Here is a 21,348-nt window from a genome sequence, read left to right on the forward strand (position 1 = left end):
GTGGAGCTCCAGCTCTGCTAGAATGAAAATGTATTTGTGATCCTGTTCGCAGTTGCATTTTCACTGTTAATGAGGCTCTCCTGTCAATCAAACGAAGTGGGTGGGGCATCGTGCGGGGCTTTTAGTGCACGATGTGTTTTCAATCAATCAATCAATCAATCAGTCAACCTTTATTTAAAGTCGGAGGACACTGAGGGAGACCCTCACTTACAGTTTAGAAACAGAACAAAACAAAAACCAAACAGAAATCAGGGATTGTAAAAACAGTCAAATGCTAAAAAAGTACTACTAATAATGATATTAATAGTAAATTCAATAGTAAAAAAAAATCAATAAAGCATTAAAACTGCTACTATATAATAACTTAATGAATAACAGATCAATCTGATCAAATATTGCTAAAATAAAAAAGTTTAATTAAGTTAATAAAATAAATAAAGGTACAGAAGATGTAAAATAATAACCTGGCAGTAGCTAAAAAGTAAAAGATGATAATAAGAAAAATAAAAAGCATAACAAAAGTGCAACAATAACTAAAACATACCAAAATCATATTAAAAGCCACTAAAATCAAATAAGTCTCAGGCTGAACTGAGGAGGTTACAGACTAAAAGCTTAAAATGTTCATGTGACTCCAGAGAGTCTTTTGAGTTTCTGCAATGAACTCCAGCTCAATGATGCTGCAGCTAACAGCAGATTTTTCCAGTTTTAAGGTGAAGTGATGAATCTAATGTTCCAGCAAAAGCCTTAACAAGCCTCAGCTAGTCCAGAACGCTGCAGCCAGAGTCTCACAAGAACCAGAAAGTTCGACCATATCAGCCCAGTTTTATCAACCCTACACTGGTTACCAGTTAAATTCTGCATTAATCACAAATTTTTTTATTGACCTATAAAGCTCTAAACGGACTCGCCCCTCAGTACCTGAGTGAACTTCTCTCTCACTATGAACCATCACGCCTACTTAGATCACAAGGTGCTGCTCACTATTAGTACCTAGAATTAATAAAGCTACATCAGGGGGCGGAGCTTCTCATACAAAGCCCCCCGGCTTTGGAATAATCTTCCAGTCAGTGTTTGGGACTCAGACACAGCCTCAGTGTTTAAGTCTAGACTAAAAACCCACTTGTTTAGTGGAGCCTTTGGTGATTAGTTTTCCCTGTTAGATAAAAGGTGCAGATCTGGGGGTTCATGGTCATGGAGTATTATGGTAAACTGGGAGTGTTGGTGCTGTCGTCCTGCTGCTCACGCGCTCACTCAGGTTTGCTGACGGTGGAGCGGAGGGGCACCGACATCTCAGAGAGCCTCATGTCGCTGTTAGTGAGTCTGTCCCTCTTAGAGAGGCTGTGATATCTAGACCTGCCAGAGTCTCTGCTGCTCTGTTACACTGTGATCTGTGATCAGTCTCTCTGTACAGAACTGACTCTGTGTGTTTCCTTTCTCTGCTGAGTTGAACAGCTGCCCATCCTGTGGGTCTGATGCTGTTGCTTCTTCTGCCTTGATCAGGTGCCACTGCTCACCAGCCTTCTGACCGGTTTGACCACCATGGAGCTTCTCGCTGTACAACGCAGAGCAAACCTCACCTGCATGAACTGACCCTCCTGATGCTGCTGCTGCTGCACAGACTCAAACTGTTTAACCAGAGCCTTTGCTTCATATTCACTGAGCTCTTTTCATATTCATAATAACAGATCATCATTACAGATCATCATTCTTCAGTTACTGATGTTCATGGTTCTCTGTGATTCTCTCCTAACAGCAGTTTTCATTAGTAACACTGACTGATTCTCATTGATCTGTTTCTCAGTGTGTCTCTAAAAGGCCTCTTACAGTCATCAGTCATCACTGCTTAATCTAAACGCTTCTGTCCAATCACAGGCTGTTTTTCCCCTTTTTTGTATTTTAATATTTTATACTAATTGTAAAACCTTATTCTCTGTTCATTTTCCTGTGTTATTGTTTTGCTGTCCGTTCTGGACGAGAGGCAATGTTGCTATTGGCGACGCTCATGAGGGCTCAGACCTGTATTTTTCAGTAAAGCTGCTTTGTGTAAAAAGCACTATATAAACAAACCTTGACCTGACTTGACTTGACGTGAATGAGACTGTGGTCAGAATGACCTCGTGACGGTGTGATAGGCATTTTTAACAGTGATGCAGCAAAGAGCCAAAATATTCTCTTCTACTGCAACACGCCTGACGCTGTCTGTACCTGGACTTTCTTCTTATATTATGTTGTTAAAGGCATGATATGTAAAACGTGTAAATGCACAGTCGCTGCTCCTTCTTCACTCAGCAGCTTTAACATACAGTGACAGTTCGAAGTGCTTTACACAAACAGAAAAATAAAGCATTAATAAAATCAAACGTCACCCCGTTACTCGCCGAGAGCCCCAGTCTCCAGCGGTGGACAGCAGCGCTAACTCTTGTTTTGCTTCTATTTACATCACTTATTTCCTTTGCTGCTGAACGTGGTTCTTTGCCAGGAGCTGGAGGCGGTGATGATGGTCGCTGCCAAGAGCTTCAGCCATTTACAAACTGGTATTACGAGACAGAAAGGGCCCAGAAAGGGTTCAGCTGATTGGCATGCTAACTTCAGTAGATATATCTGCACCGTGATGCACAGACGTCTTCAACAAAACACCAAAACTCTTATTTCTTCACATTCTCTTGATCATTTTTGTTAATTCTGGAATGTTTTAAGCTAAAAATCGAACAAATTCCACCTTTAAAGTGTCCCAGAATGTTGAGCTGTGATTCCCGATTCGCTCTTTCTGCTCTCGTTATCTGGTCGATCAGCTGTTTCTGCATGTCACTCAGGCGCGGAATGTAAACAGTGACCAGAATGAAGAATAAAGCTCTTGTACAGAGATGAACGGTGGGTTTGAGAAGTGCATGATTAGTAGTCCTGTGACATGCACACCTGCATTCCTTTACCCAGAAGCAGATTCTTCCTCTCGGTTTAACCGGTTTGCTCTGAGCTGGACGCTGCGGAGGTGCAGTGTGCTGTCCAGGGTCATCTTAGAAAACCAGGTCTCTGTGAAAAAAAGGGCAGGAGAGGTCAGGAAGTTTTGTGGATTGGAGAGGAATAAAGACGGTAAAGGTGTTTGAAACCCACACCGTCTCAGCTTTACGAGCGCGCCCACACATCTGCCTCTCCGCCACCTCCTCGCCAGGTTGGGCAGAGCCAGCGCCCCCCACTGTGAGGATTTAAAAACTCTGATGGTTTTAGAACAAACTCTGGACTGATATCAGGAGAAATGCTGTCCATGAAGGTCAGTAACCGCTCCTGCTCCAACCGTCTGAGTTCGACATACAGTTGACGACATTAACAAACAACAACAAATGCGAAACGTACAAGCAGACGACTGTGGCACCATCTTGGATACCATAACATTATAACATTATATTATTTAATGTTATATTTCACATAATACAATATAAATTATAATACATAATGTAATATGATATCAATTATTATATATATGTCTTAATATAATGATATGTATGATTAATGATAATGTATGTACAATTAACTATAAGCACATTTCAGGATGTATATAAATATATCCAATATTCGTGATTACATTAGTCTCTACTCTCTAATCTCATTACTCAGTACTGCTACCGTACTGTGTACCAGATTATCTCACTAGATCTTTTTGCTTGATCCAAATACTTTTTCTTAAAGCCAGCAAATAGCATCTGCTGATGTTGTGAGAGTTTCACCTGATACAATTACTTTAGTAAGGAATGTTGTGAAATAAGTTTACAGTATTCATAAAACAGTCGCAATAAATCAACTATATCAATTAGATTTAAGATTTCACTCACCTACACATTTAAAACAGTGGTTCTTTGAGACTTCTTTAGCACAGAGAATGGTTCTGTTTAGAACCATGAGCTCTATATGGAACCATTCCATACTTATTGCACCAAAAAGCGTTCTTCTGTTGTTACAAGCTTGACAACACATTCTCCATCAATCTGAAGAACTGTTTCACCATGAAAACAACCATATAAGCATGCAAATGGTTCTTTGTGTTTATGGTTCTATATAGAACCTTTTTCTTTACCAAAGAACTCTTGAAGAACCATGTTTTTAATGATTGTATACAGAACCATTTGTATGGTGAAACGGTTCTCCAGATTGATCCTGTTTGCTGAATAGTGCTACTCCTCACGCTCACTATTGTAGGTCAGAGATGCACGTTTTGTCACAGTTATGAGGTCCATTATATAGAAATATTAAACACATTTTAATTCACTTTCTGAATCATTTCATAAGAGCTGTTTGGGTGCACAACATTTGAATTTTTGGCAATGTAGACATTTTTAATCTTCCAGCCACTGAAACTCCATCTACTCCATCTCCATTACTAAAACGTTATCTAGCGTTGCACCGATACTGATACCATATCACTATGGTGTATGCTGTTCAGCTCTGTTTTTAACTGTTCTGCACAATAAAGATATTTTACACTGACTTAAGTTGTTAAACATGGTTCTCATTACTAATTATATAATAGTAAATACTGAATATATACAGTAAATAAACAAAAACAGTTTTTCTTAAGCATCTAATAAATATAATCCAACAAGTAAATGCCATCTAGCCAAACTGAGTGTATTTTACATTTACATTTACAGCATTAAGCAGACGCTCTTATCCAGAGTGACTTACTTTTGTTGTCTACTCAGAGAAAATATCTAAGCTAGTTAAAATAGGTGAGAGAGAAAGCCAGTCCTGAGCTCAGACACTGCTAGAAACAAAAGTCCAAGTTGATACAGAGAGAAAAAGAACAGAGTTAAACACAGAGCAGTGCAGTACATTTCAATAAGTACTTAACTCAGAGCTCACTTAAGTGCGGTATAAAGAGACGGTCTTCAGTCTGTGTTTGAAGACGCGCCTTGAAGGATGGCAGGTCGAGCTGAGCTGTACTCGAAGCTCAAAAGGCTCGAGGGACAGTTGGAGTTTTGACCATTGCCATCAGGTAGGGAGGGGCTGGTCCGTTTTTGGCATTGTAGGCATCAGCGTTTTAAATCTGGTGCAGCTGCAGGAAGCAGTGAAGGGAGCGCAGCAGTGGAGTGACACATAGGAAGACCAGCCAAGAGCGAGTTGCAGTAGTCAAGTCTTGAGATGACAAGAGACTGAATGAGCACCTGGGTGGCCTCTCGAGTGAGGAAGGGTCAGATCCTCCGGATGTTGTACAGGAGAAACCTGCATGACCGAGTTAGGTTCGCGATATGAGCCGAGAATGATAACTGGCCATCCAGAACCACACCAAGACTTTTTGTCTCTACAGACAGAACAATCAGAGAGTTTGAGGATCTGAAGTTACTGGGATGAATAGCAGCTCAGTCTTGCTAGGGTTGAGCTTCAGGTGTTGAGCTGCCGTCCATGTAGAGATGTCAGTTTGTCAGTGTTTCAGAAGGTGGGAAGGAGCATTAGTTGAGTGTCGTCAGCATAGCAGTGATAGAATAAGCCATAAGAGGAAGTTACATCACCAAGAGAACAAGTGTGGCATGAAAGAGAAGATGAGGTTCATGAGAGGCATGTTCCCCCTTTAGTGACAGTTATTGTCGTTTATGTTGTTGTTCCAGAGTTGAGATTCTGTGTTTTTATGTTGGGGGTTCAGTTAAACCGGGTTGGGAGTCACCGCTGAGACAAACTGTAAGGCCAGGAGTGACGTGATCTCATTTCAGTTAATTCTCATTTTCTGCTCGTCCTAATAAAAGATCCCTTTCCTAAGCAGATCATGGCGTCTCCTGATTCTTCCTCACAACTCATAAAGAAGAGTGACAGCGGGCCTTAAGAGGAGCACAGACTGAAAGCTGGTAAGTTCTTTGTTTGCTCAGAGTTGATTTGTTGTGATCTCTCCTGGTCAGCCTGCTGTAATGAGGGCACAGAATATAGAACAGAGAACATATATAAAGCTTCTGTTACCAGTAACCAGTGGTCTGATTCCTCAACTGGTGGCACCTGATAGGCACTTGAGTGAACTGTAGGCTGTGAAACTGAAGGCAGCTGCCTCGACGCCTCGCTCCCTGTGCTGTCTCCGAAATCAGTGCCTTAGAAGGTGGTGTTGTCCACTGTTTTAGTGCTGATGTTGCAATTGTCTGCCAATATAGTGAAAGAATTTTACAATATCCTTACACCAATCTCAAAAGGAGAAATATATATATATATATAGACCAAACTTAAGGTGATTCACATCAAGATATCAGTGTAGTGTAGACAGTTGCACCGCTTGGGTAGGGTGCTCACTAGTGTGTATGTGGTGTTTCACTGCACGGATGGGTTACAATGCGGAGGTGAAATGTCCCCGTAATGGGACTAATAAGGGTCACTTAACAAATCTTGTGAAGCAAGAAATAACATTTTTTTACAGGAATATTGTAATTTATTCCCATTCATGATGACTATTGTCTTTATTGAGTGTTCCACAGTTGAACAGCTTCACTCTCCACCATAGTTACTGTATGATTTTCTGAAACGGTCAAGTTACTTAGTTAGTACCCAGTTTTATCAATCAGCCTTCAGCATAGTTTATTACGATACAACAGTTACCGTGGCCAAAATACATGAAACTGGAAGCGACCCCCTTTTTCATTACATAGATAAAAACATAGGATATTGTAATGATATAATGACCGCTGAACTGTAAATGTCCCCGGTTTTCACTTCAGAATCGGCTCACTTCACACCTGTGAGCCCAGAGACTCAACTGATTTAAAAATGTGCATCTATGAGGCCTGACTGCTATTTTTTCACAGAGGCCCAGAATCACTATATCACTAATTTAATGGGAACAGAAAAATCACATTTGACCAGAACCTGTAAACCACCAACCTCACTGAGCCGCTAATCAGGAAGCACGTCCAAAAAACTGCTTAGAGTCTTTATCAATTCTATGAAATCATATTAATAAACATTTGTATGCGTTGTCGAGGGTTTTGCCTCTTGAACTCACCTCAGCCCTGCGTGTGACGTCACGAGCCAACGAGCCCAGTAAGCGGTTTTCAGGCAGCTCCGCGGTGAGTACGTTAGCGCAGTCAGACAGACTGAATGTAACTTTAAGAGCCTCTAACTGGTCTGTGCGCTCTGTGCCCGCGGCGCTGAGGCGCTGAGGCGCTGTGTGTGATGTGTGCGAGTCTGTGTGGCGTTTTGATAATTAAATTAATTAAATAATTAAGTCACAGAGTCCTGTATCGGTATTTACTCTCCTGTGGAGCGCAGACAGGTGTGAAAGTGAACGTTAACGCGTTTTATCGTCGGTAAAGTCATTTTACGTTGTTTTTAAACGTTCATCGTGTTGCAGTCGTGCACAGGACGCACAGCCAAGTTCTTGTTCACGCCTGTAGCGGTTTGCTATTTCCCACCTGTATTGCGGCAAGCCACGCCCCCTGTGCTATTTGATCACAAGCCTCGCGCCCTCGCTAGGATCGGCGAGCGGGTAATACTCACAAGCAGTCCGCCAATAGCGAAGGCCCATCCTAACGCAGGCGGGGCATGCCGGAAAGTGGGAAACAAAACAACGCCCACAGGCTAGTGATGGGAATTCCGGTTCTTTTGGCTCGGCTCACTAAAAAGAGCCGGTTCTTTCGGCTCCCAAGTGGCTCCTCAGATTTTTTGTCGCCTAAATTAATGTATTACCAAATTATGTGTAAAATGAATTACTAATGTAAAAACATACATTATATCAAATGTTTTTTATATGGCTTTATTTATATACTCAACATGGAACAGAGTGCTACAGAAATAAATTATAAAATACAAAAATCAAAGACCCACCTAAATTAGACAAAAAGGTCTAATCTCTGATTGTGTATATTATTTGTAAATTTGTACAGTGAAACAACACATCAACAAAACATCACTCAACAAAATATGAATTAAAATGTGCAACAAAAAAAAAGAAAAAGCAGCATCCTTTAGCGAAGTGGTGGTGTACTGGATGATGCTGCAGACGTTGTAAGAGCAGCAACAGTTGCAGTAAACACACTGGCACCTTTATTAATAGCAGGTTCCCTTGCCTGTCTTTTCTCTTCTAATTGCCTCGATGGATGAACAGTTCGCATATGCCTGTGCAGGCTGTTTGTGGAACCTGCTCGATATGAAATTTTAACTTTGCACAATCTACACTCTGCCTTTGAACTGTCTATCACATTAAAATGTGTCCAAACTTGACTACGTTTCCTGTCACTCATGTGTAGTCTGTCTGACTATGTAAAGCGCGAAGCTCTCTCGCTCTCTCTTGTCTTCCGAGAGCACTTTGTGGGAGACTTTCCCTCCTGTTCGTGTGCTCTGCTGTGTGTGTTTGTAACCCTTCCCCTACCGCCTCCCGCTCAGTGAAGACTCACAGACGTCACCACACATCTTGACCAATCACGCTTTAAAACAGATCGGCTCACAATCAGGAGCCGGCTCCAGTCGTTCACTTCAAAGAGCCGGTTCTTAGCCGGTTCTTAGCCGGCTCCAGTCGTTCACTTCAAAGAGCCGGTTCTTAGAGCCGGATCGTTCGCGACCGACCCATCACTACCACAGGCTGGACTTTCTGGTGGAATTTGGACTTTGAGCTTGTAGGACAGCGATGATTATCAGCTCAGGGTTTGTCCCTCCTGCAGACACACACCCAGAGCTCTGAGCTTCTACCAGCTCTACCACCCAGAGTCCACCTGCTTTCTGTTTTAAAGCAATGTTGAATTAAATCAGTTAAATCCATCTTCATCTTCTTCATCATCATCTTCATCATCATCTTCTTCTTCTACAGCCATGTCGGTGAAAGAGTCCAAGCCAAATCTCACCGTTTCCCAAGCTACCGACATCACGGGACGACTTTTTGGCCTGACTGCGTCCAGCGTCCGTCCACTGCCCAGTTACGATGACCAGAACTTCCATGTGGTCTCTTCAGAAGGTGGACAGTATGTGCTGAAGGTCATGAACTCTGCAGACAGCCAGAATCCCACTCTGCTGGAGGTCCAAACCCACACCATGAACTTCTTATGGCAGAAAGGACTTCCTGCCCAGACTGCTGTCCCCACGGTAACCGGTCAGCTGATGAGTTTGGAGGAAATCGGTAGGACAGAACTTTAATTTGCTTAATCCATGTAGAAAATAGTAAATAGTTAAAGGGGAATTTCACTGATTTTTCTAATTTCCTGCATAATTAACTGGTTGAGATGTAATTAGAGTCATTCAGAGTGGTTCAGAGTGGTTTGGTGTGAAACACTCCGTTCTAGAGAAACTTAGAGTCAGAACTGTTCACAGTGGTGGTGATAGGAACCAGACGTCCACCTCTAAAAGCTCCCTCACAGAAAGTTCCTACAGTAAATGGTTATGAATTCACTGCCTGATGACTGAGACACTGTTTTATGATAGTTTTGAGAACTTAAACTCCATTCATGGTGGAGGGATACATGCAGGGCACTGTGAGGCAAAATAGTCCCCAAAGAAAACTTATTATTTCAGATTTTCCACTATTTTCCATCATCAACATTCCATATAAACTCAGAAGACTCGTGTAGGTTCACTGGTGGTTCTGGATAGTAAATAAAATGTCTATATCTGTGTTGTAGTCATGGCGACCCCTGGTTCCTATCACCGTTTCACACCAAACCACTCTGAATCATTTGGTTTACATCGCACACACTGAATTATGGGGAATTTTGAAATACAGTCAGAAAAGCTTTAATAACAAGCACAAATATTGTATAAATCATTGGTAATTAACTTGAAATCTATAATATCTGCTGAGACTGTAAAATCTTCTGTAGATCATTCTGAGATGATGAGGTTCTGTAACTGAAAGCTGCTTCATTAAATTCAGATCTGCCCCTTCTGACTGATTATTATCAATCAATTAAAATAATTAATTGTTATTAGTCTCATAATTCTGTCCAGTTAATCATGAATGAATCACATTTGTCCTATTTCCTCAAGTTTGACCTTAAAGTAAGATTAGTTTGTGTTTATAAAGCAGTGCAGTGTGTTTAAGCTGTGTGACAAAATCAGCTTCATTAGTGTCTATTTAATACTTTCAGTTAGAGCTGCGTGATACAGCAAAATGTAATATTATGATACTTTGGAGGTTTTTACGATACACAATGTGTCACTATGAGTTCAATAACTTCAACATTTCACACACTGCACTGCACGAAATCTGATTAAACAGGACTAATCCAGCTCTCTTCATAATCAAACATGCAGTTAGGAAGTGTTTTTAAGTACTGATGATATCTCAACATGCTCAGAAAAACGTGTTGTGACATTTTATGATGTAATTTTTCACAATAATGATCAATTTTGTCATATTGACCAGCTCTACTTTCAGTAAATTCAGTAACATTATTGTGTGAACCCAGACCTTGAACATGAAAATCAACTATTACCAACATAAAAAAGGCTTTAATCATTAATCCTGTTAAACTTTATTCATGCATTAACTTTCACAGCATTATTATCATCACTGATTAATAACAGAGTCTGAGAGTTTACAGGCTCTGTCAGGTCACAGAGCACAAAGAAGGTAAATAAGTGAAGACTCGCCACAAACCAGGGAGCCGTTCGTCTGGAGAATTGAAGCTTTATTTCTTGTGTGTAGGTACCAGAAACACTTAGGCTGGACCGATGCCAAGATTAGGCCCAGCCTATACAAGACAAGCGACAGGTGTGACAGACATGACCATGTAGGGTTTAGACACAATCACAGCACGCACCATGACCTAATGACTGATAACACTGCACTGAAGACATTACCCTGCAGTACCGTCCTTCATTGGTGTGATTTTATGCGCTGAAGTTGACTGTTTGTTGTGAACTCAGGCTAATGGAGATGCTCATGATGCACAGCATTCACTTAAGACAGACAGGTAAATGGTTTGAGTGAAAGAAATAATGGCTAATTAAATGTTTCAACAGCTTTTCTACTATTTCCTGGATTAAAGGTGGCGCGTGCATGAAGGAGCCGCTTTATCTCTGTCATTTAGACTGAGATTTCTTATCCAGTTTGAATCGCTCATAAACGTTGCAGATGTCCTGAGGTAAACTGCCGCTGCCCTCCTTCCCCTGGAGGAGTAACCCCGTCCAAATAGGGCTTACGTCCTTCACCTCTGCTTCCACTCAAGGGGTTCCACAAGATTCAATCCTTGGACCTCTCTTGTTTATTATTTATAGTGACGCATCGATACCATCTTTTTCAGACCAAGAACAAGTACATATGTTTTAGTACTCACTGATACTGAGTCTGATACCACACTGAGTACCTATTTAGAATGAAGTATCTGTCAGTGTAAATGAGTGTAATGAATCCTAACAGTTAAATCATTAAATCCATCTGATTGTTAATGAAGTGCGTTCGCTCGCTCTGCTACATCAGTGATCTCTGATCGAGCAGCGCTGCAGTGGAGAACAGGTTTAGTTCCCCATCAGAAAAGCTCTTCTGTACAGCTGTAAGTAAAGTGGGCTCCTCACTGCTCCTCCATCAGACCTCCACAGCTTTGGTGATCGAGCTTTCTCTAGATCTGCTCCTCGTCTCTGAGACTCTCTCCCTGTGCAGGTCCGACAGTCTGATTCTCTCCTCATATTCAGATCTAACTGGCGCTGAATGATTTTAAAAGAAAATCTAATCACAATTTTTCTGCCGATATTGTGATTTTGATTTAATTGCGTTTACTTTCTTTATATTGAGATATGGGCTTTTTTGGCTAAAGGAATCAGTAAAGGAATCTAATTTTACTTTTTTTGCCATTTATTCTGTGCGGAACAAAATTATAGAAACCATTAAAAGTGTCTGCTGGTTCCTGCTGGTGTCCAGTAGACTCTAATGGTGTTTTCTGTTTTCCTGATGGGTTGATATCACAGTGTTAAAGTTTCTAATGGTTTAACAGCTGTTCTAATGGGATCCAAAGATGTCCTAAAGGAAACTAGTGGTCTCTAATGGAAACCATTAAGCCAATCCCCATTAGAAAGCAAAATCATCAGGTTTTAATCCTAATGGTTCTAACAGTCATTTTTTGCAGGTGTTTAGTTAATGATTCCTTTTTTGTGTTTAAATTAATTTTGTTATGATGGTGGCGACGTCTGTGCTGCATCGTGATTGGTCACAGCTCTGACTTTGGAGCTTTAGCATTTTATTTTAGACCAAAATAATCCAAAAAAGAGAAAAACAGAGCCGCAGTCTTCAGATCCTGTGCTGAGAGATGCTGGTTTTAGTAAGAAGCTCCACTGCAGTTCTGTATGTTACTCAGTAATTAAGTTTCTGACCTGAAACTTTTATGCTTTTACTTGTGTTATTATTTTACCCAAGTATCAATAATTTTACTGGAGTATGGATTTAGGCTCCTCTACCTCCTCCGACTGTGAAAGACTGAGGGGTGAACAGTCACAGTCACTAAAAAAGTCTGATGAATCAATATAAACACAATTCAATATAGTGTGATATTTGACCCTAATTACATAAAATATTTGCATAAAAATAAATATCATTAGCGAAAAATTTTATTTTAGTGTAGTAGCAGAGAATAACAGAAATAAATTGTATTTATATGGTAATCTGTAGCTCATTTCTGATGAATCTGTGAATGTTCAGTAAAGTGTCCTGTAGTGGGTGTATATGGGTTGATATTATATGTAGTTCTGATTGTTTACTTTGGGGGTCTTAGTTTGTTGGGTCAATGTGTTAAACTAACCCCCCACCTCCTGGTGTTGAGGCACGTTACATTTTATTTTAGTTTGTGCCGCCGGTAATCTGTAATCTCTCTACTGTAATTCACATTTTTGTATTGTCTTTAATCTGAAAATATTCCTGTTGGCTGTATTTTAGTAAATAACGTACAAACAAAACTAATAAACGTAATATTATGACTTAGATGAGGAAAGATTAAGAACTGAGATTAATTATATTCACTACATTAATCTCACAGTAATCTCCCTGGATTCAGTTTAGCCTGTTAGCTTACCTTTAGCTAACATTAGCTTTGCTTGTACTAGTCAAATGATGAAATTAGCTAACAGGCTTTCACAACAGAACATAAAAGCAGCATAGTTTAATAAAATAAAACGTTTTTATTCTAGAACTATAATTTAAACAGAACAGTAAAAGGACACAGCACTTCCTTAGCTAAGCTTAGTTAGCCCCGAGCTAACTGCTGCTCTGCTCGCTTCTGAGGCTGGACGCTGTGAAAACAGGAGACGTGTACAGATTTAAGGAGACATAAAGCAGCTCATATTAAAGCTGCTGTGTTTGGTGTTGATCAGAGGAGACGGACGCAGACTGTGCTCTTCATCTGCTGATCTTTGAGCTCATGACTTTAGCGTTTAGCATCGCGCTCCACCAGCTGAGCTGCAGAAACGCTGTACTTTGAGATGAAAGGTGAACAAAGCTGTAGAACGAACGATGTTCAGTGTTTTGTCTGTGTTTTGTGCAGATTGTGGTTTCGGGGTGCAGAAATATCTGGTGCGTTTGCTGACCTTCATGCCCGGCACCACGATAGCAAAGGTGACCTGCACTCTGCAGCTTTTATACGAAGCTGGAAGAACGGCCGCCACCATGGACACCGCTCTGCTGCAGGTAGAAACCACAGATTAAAGCGATAGTTCAGCCAAAAACTAAATCAGCCGAGACACAGTGTGCTTCTTTACCCAGCTGGCACATGACCGACCTTCAACGTTGAAATGTGGTTGAAATAATGTCGGTTGTTGTTTCAACGTTGAAAAAACGTTGAAACAACCGTTAATGTTAAATAGTTGTGAAATGGTTAACAAAATACTCATAAATCAACGTTGAAATTTCAACTTTAAATCAACATAATGTCTTAATCATCTTGCTTTACAAATATGATCATTATTATTGTTAATTTATTGCCATTTTTTATATTTTGATCATAAGAGCACTTAAAAAATCTAAATGTATATGTTAAAAATAGCAAACAACAGAAACAATAATAGTAACAGGCAAATTAAGTTTGCGGAGAAAAGCTTGTTTGCCGCCCATTGAAACAGCATGAAGAGCTATGTAAACTGACAATCAGCGCCCGTACTGAGGCGGGCTGACTACACCCGTTTCGAGGCTGCCCGAGTGCGCCTGCGCTGCAGCGACGCGCGCGATTCACCAACGTTCAGCTGAGCGGGAAAAGCGTTCAGAGCGGCTTCTGGAAACTTCGGAGGCTTCAAAGCGCGTTTGGTGAGTAATACTTGGTTTATTTGACGTACCAGCAGTTTTAATCGAACATTTACTTAGATTTAATCCTAAAATCTGATAATGTTCAACTCTTTATACAGTAAATCAAACATTAGCGTCACTGGCTAAGTTAGCTAGTTAGCCGGTGGTCTGCTATGGTGGGATAGCTAGGCTAGTCACCTTTGACTGTTTCTCTCGTTTATGAAGGCAGTTAAAAGGTAATTGTTCTAATTATTATTTTAAATTTGGAGCGACGTTGTCGAATTCATGCTCTAAGTATAGCTAATAAACTGAGTTGCTGTCTAAGTTAGCTCAAGGTTAGCTAACGTTAGCAGGCTGTCTAACAGCTCTGCTGGAAGTCCGGTTCGGTTCCGGCTAACTTGTGCTAAACTCCGACGAATTTCAAGGAAAATGACTCAGATTTGAGCGAGTGAAGTCGAGTGGACGGTGCTGGAGTGTCCGATAAGCAGAAACTAATCAGGGTTTGTGGTGTGTGGGGCTGTTAGTTTGCTAGTTAGCAGGTAAAGGCTTCACAGCCCGGACCAGGTCTGATTCTTCACTCAGACGAGACGAAGCAGAAATCTTTAGAGGGAGAGTCGCCGAGTGACGGGAGCCGGAGTTAAAACTTAAAGGAGAACCCCACTGATTTTCAAAAATTCTGCACAATTAAATGGTTGCGGTGTTTACAGTCATTCACAGTGGTTTGGCGTGAAATGCCCTGCTGTAGTGAAACCTACGATTGAGGAAATGTTCAAAGTGGAACCAGATGTCCGAAGAATTCAGTGCCTCTGAAAACTCTCTCTTAGAAAGTTACTATATGAAATGGTTAGATATATACTGTGTGATGCCTGAACCTTTGTTTTATGGTAGTTTTGTGATTAAAAATTTAACTTGCTGTTTTTTTTCTTTTAATTCATTAATGCCGGAGGGGTGCATGCAGGGCAATATAGTCTCCAAAGAAAGCTCTTTTTTTTTTTCCCAGACTATTTTTCCCACCATTACACAAAAACACATGTAGGTTCACTGGTGGTTTCAGATAGTAAATAATGTGTCTATATTTGTGTTGTTGTCATGGTGACCCCTGGTTCCTATCACCACTGTAAAGAAACAGTACACTTATTTACAATTAACCATTTTATATCAAACCACTCTGAATGACTCTGCAGCCACATGTTTACATCATTTACATGTTTACATTGGACTGAATTATTCAGGAATTTTGAATTGGTAGAAATTTATTATCCTAACTGGATAAGTTATCCTCACTGAGCTGAGCTATAAATTGGGTACTTTCTGTCCGATAGTTTTACTTGCTTGAATTCGAGTATCTAAAGTGATGAACGTTAGTCGGTGTTCACCTTTTGGAAATTCAGTATCTGTTGTATAAACTGAAGTTTGAGCGTCCACTTTATGAGAATATTAATTTGTGTATGGTAAGTGAAATAAAACCATTTAATGCTTGTACAAGAAATCACTGCGTCACTGACCGGAGGTTATTCAGAGTGCTATCTGGTGAGGGTTTTACTGATCTTGCTGACTTTTTTTCTTTATTTTAGATGCAGCTATGAAGAATCCACAGTAACAGTCACGCAGCAGGTGACAAAGAAATCGACCAGAGACATCCACGTCTGCTAAGAGCTGAGTACATTTAACATTATTGGGTAGGGGCCAGATGTTCATATTCTGTCTGCCTCTCTCTTCCACACATGCTCTATATATACATTCACTGACCGCTTTATGTACACCTTACTTAAGCTTGTTTGCAAATTACATTACATCACTGCGTTGCTGTGGCACATACTGGAGGGCAGGAAGTGATTTTCATAGAAGGCCCTGTCACAGGTTCTCGAAATGCCTATGGTTTACGTTGTTTATGGTTGCTAAATTAGTTCTAACTGAGAAACTACAAGGTTCTTTTATCAGGTCCCAAAGCTTGTTCATTGGGGGAAAATGCAAGAAAAACACCAGCAAAAAATATGTTTTGCACAGTTCATCTGTGCACAGGTGATATATTTAAAAGGTACAAGCAACACCACTTACACTTAAATTAGGATTAACAGTTAAACACAAGATGGGTGAACAAACAAGTTGCCTATATCTGCTGCCTCAATAGCAGGGAAGTCTTTCAGTTCAGTTGGGGGAAAAAAAACACTCCTTTTGAAAACATAAGGAACCTCTGTCCAACATTTCTCTCGTAACATAGTCTAAATTAGCATAGTATGGGCTTGCCTCCATGTTGTTTTCCGCTTTACACTTCCTGCCCTCCATCTGGAATTTGTTCCCTGTTCTTCAATGGTCAAGACCCCATAGGACCCCCCAGGACATTTATTTTTTGGGTGGTGGGTCATTCTCAGCACTGCAGTAACACTGACATGATGGTGGTGTGTTAGTGTGTGGTGTTCTGGTGTGAGTAAATCAGACACAGCAGTGCTGCTGGAGTTAAACACTGTCCACTCACTGTCCACTCTATTAGACACTTCTGCTAGTCCTTGTAGATGTAAAGTCAGAGACGATAGCTCATCTGCTGCTGCACAGTTTGTGTTGGTCATCCTCTAGTCCTTCATCAGTGGTCGCTGGACGCTGTTGGCTCGACATTTTTGGTTAGTGGACTATTCTCTGTCTAGCGGAGACACTTAGGTTTTTAAAAACTCCAGCAGCACTGCTGTGTCTGATCCACTCAGACCAGCGCAACACACACTAACATCAGTGTTACTTCAGTGCTGAGAATGATCCACCACCCAAATAGTATCTGCTCTGTGAGGGTCCATGGGGGTCCTAACCACTGAAGAACAGGGTAAAAGGGGGCTAGCGAAGTGTGCAGAGAAACAGATGGACTACAGTCTGTAACTGTAGAACTACAAAGTACTCACCTATTGGTGAACCTGATTAAATGGAAAATGAGTGAATAGGTAGCTGTAAATGATAGTGTGTGTGTGTGTGTGTGTGTATAAAATAAAGCACAGTGGTGTGCTGCACATTTCAGTTTCGTGTGTATTTTTCTTTAACACATGTTTATTGGTATATGTTAACTGTTTATGTACTGACTTCCATTTTGTTAGTGTTGTAGGCATGTACTGTATATTTATGTAAGACAATTAAAGCAGTTGTTTCCAAATCATTTCTAGTGTTGTCATTGAAATTCATGCATGCTTACAGGTGAAAACAGGTGAGCTTTAAGGATGTGTTACTTTACAAGTCATGATACAGTGTGTACTAACTTCATAGATGATGATGCATATTAAAACTGTGACAAACTATTGATTGTTCAGCTGTGTTCGCCTGTGCTTCACTGTGTTCATTGGCTATTGGGTCAGATGGTTTTCTTTTTATTGTTGTCTGGATTCTGTTATGCTATGGTACATGTAGTTATAGAGATTTAGGTTTGTGCAGAAACTGTATGGAAGTAAATTGAGTATATTTTGCTAGCTGGGAGTGTTAATAGCACAACGTATCCGGATGTGAGCCGAGCATTTAGGCCAGAATTGGGCGGAGATACAAACCAAAGTCTCGGCAAACGAGGTATAAGATCGGTGTGGCATGCGCCCGCCCCCCCGGCGACGAACCTCGGCCAGGGCGGCAGGAAGAGAGCCGCGAGTGTGGAGGGGGCGGAGCGAAAAGCCCGAGCTCGTCAGAGGGGCGCGAGTGACGGCGGGAGGAGGAAGACGACGACGGTGCCAGTAACGAGAGGCACCAGGGGAAGGAGCGAGTCCCGAGCTCCGCCGCCTGAGCTCCGCCGCCTGGGCCCCGCCCCCTGTTACGCAGCGAGGCCGCGCCACTACACCTCACCTTCGACCCGGGCGGCTGAGCCGCCAGCTGGGGGCGGTGACGCGGAGGCCCCGCCTGCCGCCGGAGAAGTCGCGGAGGCCCCGGGTTCTCCCACCCTCCCGCCCTGTGCTGGGTCTTCCCCCGGGGGGGTGCGATGGCTCAGTCCGGTTCCCGGCCTGAGTTGGGTGGTGGGGGTATGTGGCATGCGCCCGCCCCCCGGGCCCCGACGATGACGGCCGCGAGAGTCGGCAGGAAGGCGGGGCCCGAACACCCAGCGGCGACGAACCTCGGCCAGGGCGGCAGGAAGAGAGCCGCAAATGTGTGGAGGGGGCGGAGCGAAAAGCCCGAGCTCTGCGGAGTGGCGCGAGTGACGGCGGCAGGAGGAAGACGACGACGGTGCCGGTAACGAGAGGCACCAGGGGAAGGAGCGAGTCCCGACTCTCGCGGCCGTCATCGTCGGGGCCCGGGGGGCGGGCGCATGCCACAATCGGTATGCAGTATTCAGCCGGGATGTGGGCCCACTGATTTTTGCTATCTGGGAGCCTCAACGTTGAAAGGTAAGACGTTGAAACAACGTCGCGATATCAACGTTGATTCATCTTTCAAAATCGAAACATAATACAACGTTGTTTCAACCATGATCTGTGACGTTGATTCAACCGTGAATAAACGTTGAAATGCCAGCTGGGTAGCTAAGGCTAGCTAAGACACACTCAGCTAGAGGCGACTCTGGTGATAATGTAGCTCCAATATGATTTATATATTTAATTTAGTGTATGCAGACTGCTGTTTTATATAAATGCTACTGTGCAGTTGCTAACTGTTGGGGTATGAGTTTCCTTTATTTGGTAGCTACATTAGCCTCGTAGCTCCAGTGCTAAAACTAAAGAAGCAAACTTCAGATACTTAGTGTGTCTCGGCTGATTGACCACATTTGAGATAAGGGGGAATTTTAAAGGGGAATTCCACCAATTGTACAAAATTCCCCCATAACTCAGTGTGTGAGGTATAATCAGAGTGGTTCAGAGTGGTTTGGTGTGAAATGGTTCAGATGTCTTTACAGTGGTGGTGATAGGAACCAGGGGTCGCCATGACTACAACACAGATATAGACATTTTATTTACTATCCAGAACCACCAGTGAACCTACACGAGTCTTCTGAGTTTATATGGAATGTTGATGATGGAAAATAGTGGAAAATCTGAAATAATAAGTTTTCTTTGGGGACTATTTTGCCTCACAGCGCCCTGCATGTATCCCTCCACCATGAATGGAGTTTAAGTTCTCTAAACTATCATAAAACAGTGTCTCAGTCATCAGGCAGTGAATTCATAACCATTTCATGTAGGAACTTTCTGTGAGGGAGCTTTTAGAGGTGGACGTCTGGTTCCTATCACCACCACTGTGAACAGTTCTGACTCAGTAAGTTTCTCTAGAACAGAGCGTTTCACACCAAACCACTCTGAACCACTCTAATTACATATTAACCATTTAATCATGCAGATTTTAAAATAAGTTTGTGGATTTTTTTGCATCTTTTTAGTCTTTCTTGATTTGTTGTTCGTTGCGTGACCTTTATGCAGATGGAGCATCCACACCTGAGTGTTCTTCAGAGGGAGAACTTCATCTGGAGTTTAGCGAGTGTTCCTCTGTTGGAGCAGTTCCTGCCTGTGCTGGATGGAGATCCGATGCAGGAGGTGGTGAAGAAGGTTATTGAACAGTTCAAAAACCATGTAGTGCCAAAGCTCAACTCCTTCCGCAAATGTAAGAATGGTATAATATTGTTAATTGTTAATATATATATTAACTGCCTGAACAAGTGATTTGTTACAGAAAAAATTTGGAGAAAGATCTGATTAATACACTCACTGCAAATGTAGTCGGTCGTTATGGATGAAATTCAGGTTTGAAGATTTTTGCTACAGTGATTATCTGTGCTAATGTACTTTAGTCCGTGTTTATAGAGAACAGTGAGTAATACAGTGTCAGAAACCACATAATCAACGGTATTAGAGATACTGAACGACTCCACACGCTTTGAGGATGCTTTTCTTTCTATTCATCACTTCAGGCGCCAGAATGTAACGGCTGCACCATTTAAGGCAGAAATGGAAAATTCAAATAAAAAGATTACAAAGCCAGCTTCATTAGTGTCTTTGAGGAAAGGCATGCAGTTAGCACTGCGCTAATTGGTGGGGTGTGAGCTTCTATGGTTAGCTACATTAGCCTTGTAGCTCAGATTCAGACACCAAACGCATCTTGGCTGATCGACTACATTTGCACTAATTATATTTTTCACTGAACTATCGCTTTAACGAGTCTCTCCCTCGTCCTGCAGGTATTATCCACGGAGACTTTAACGAACAAAATGTTCTGGTTGAAGCTGATGGTCCGTCCAGCTACAGGATCAGTGGCATTCTGGACTTTGGAGATATGAGCAGTGGCTATTTTGTGTTCGAGCTGGCCATCACCATCATGTACATGATGATCGAGAGGCCCAGGCCGTTAGCGGTGGGGGCAGCGGTGTTGGCGGGCTGGGAGAGCGTAATCCCCCTGAACCCGGAGGAGAGAGATGTGCTGTACCTGCTGGTTCTGAGCCGCTTCTGTCAGTCTCTGGTTCTGGCTCGCTACACTGTTCTCCAGCAGCCCGAAAACGAGGAGTACCTGATGATCACGGCGAGGCCTGGCGCCAGGCTGCTGCAGCTGCTCTGGGAGACGGGCAGAGACGAGGTGGAAAAGATCTGGTTCAACGGCGCTGCATAGTTCTTACAGAACAGCCATAGAACAAACACAGAGGGATAATAACTAAAAGAACCGGAGGAGACTTTTAATCTGAGTTCAGAATTAATGTTAACCAAGTCTTCACACTATTCAGTGTTAAAATGCCTTAAAGGGACAGTATTGTGGACCATTCTATTGTGGACAGGCTGTAGCAGTTTAGGTCCACCTATTTAGTGTAGAGCAGTTTAGCCCTGTCCATTCAGCCTACAGCACAGTTTAGCCCCACCCATTCAGCCTATAGCAGTTTAACCCAACGCATTCAGCCTGCAGCAGTTTAGCCCCGCCCATTCAGCTACAGCAGTTTAGCTCCACCATTCAGCTACAGCAGTTTAGCTCCACCGTTCAGCTACAGCAGTTTAGCTCCACCGTTCAGCTACAGCAGTTTAGCTCCACCATTCAGCTACAGCAGTTTAGCTCCACCATTCAGCTACAGCAGTTTAGCCCCACCCATTCAGCTACAGCAGTTTAGCCCCACCCATTCAGCTACAGCAGTTTAGCCCCACCCATTCAGCTACAGCAGTTTAGCCCCACCCATTCAGCTACAGCAGTTTAGCTCCACCGTTCAGCTACAGCAGTTTAGCTCCACCGTTCAGCTACAGCAGTTTACCTCCACCGTTCAGCTACAG

At 42.2% G+C, this 21,348-nt stretch overlaps 1 protein-coding gene across 1 annotated transcript; it reads left to right on the top strand.

The window, feature by feature from the left end:
• Positions 1-6,973: 6,973 nt before the first annotated feature.
• On the top strand, positions 6,974-20,999 carry LOC118819140 (hydroxylysine kinase-like). Its single transcript, XM_036586804.1, has 5 exons — positions 6,974-7,034; positions 8,771-9,076; positions 13,425-13,567; positions 19,525-19,705; positions 20,280-20,999. The coding sequence occupies exons 2-5, from the start codon at positions 8,773-8,775 to the stop codon at positions 20,702-20,704; spliced, it is 1,053 nt and encodes a 350-aa protein (XP_036442697.1). The 5' UTR covers positions 6,974-7,034; positions 8,771-8,772; the 3' UTR covers positions 20,705-20,999.
• The last annotated feature ends 349 nt before the right edge of the window (positions 21,000-21,348 follow it).

The sequence above is a fragment of the Colossoma macropomum genome, unplaced genomic scaffold (genome assembly GCF_904425465.1).
Source record: "Colossoma macropomum unplaced genomic scaffold, Colossoma_macropomum, whole genome shotgun sequence".
NCBI lineage: Eukaryota > Metazoa > Chordata > Actinopteri > Characiformes > Serrasalmidae > Colossoma > Colossoma macropomum.

Coding starts and splice junctions, on each gene's coding strand:
- LOC118819140 (XM_036586804.1), top strand. CDS start 8,773: ATGTCGGTGAAAGAGTCCAAGCCAAATCTCACCGTTTCCCAAGCTACC. Junction 9,077..13,424: donor GATGAGTTTGGAGGAAATCG/GTAGGACAGAAC, acceptor TGTTTTGTGCAG/ATTGTGGTTTCGGGGTGCAG. Junction 13,568..19,524: donor TGGACACCGCTCTGCTGCAG/GTAGAAACCACA, acceptor ACCTTTATGCAG/ATGGAGCATCCACACCTGAG.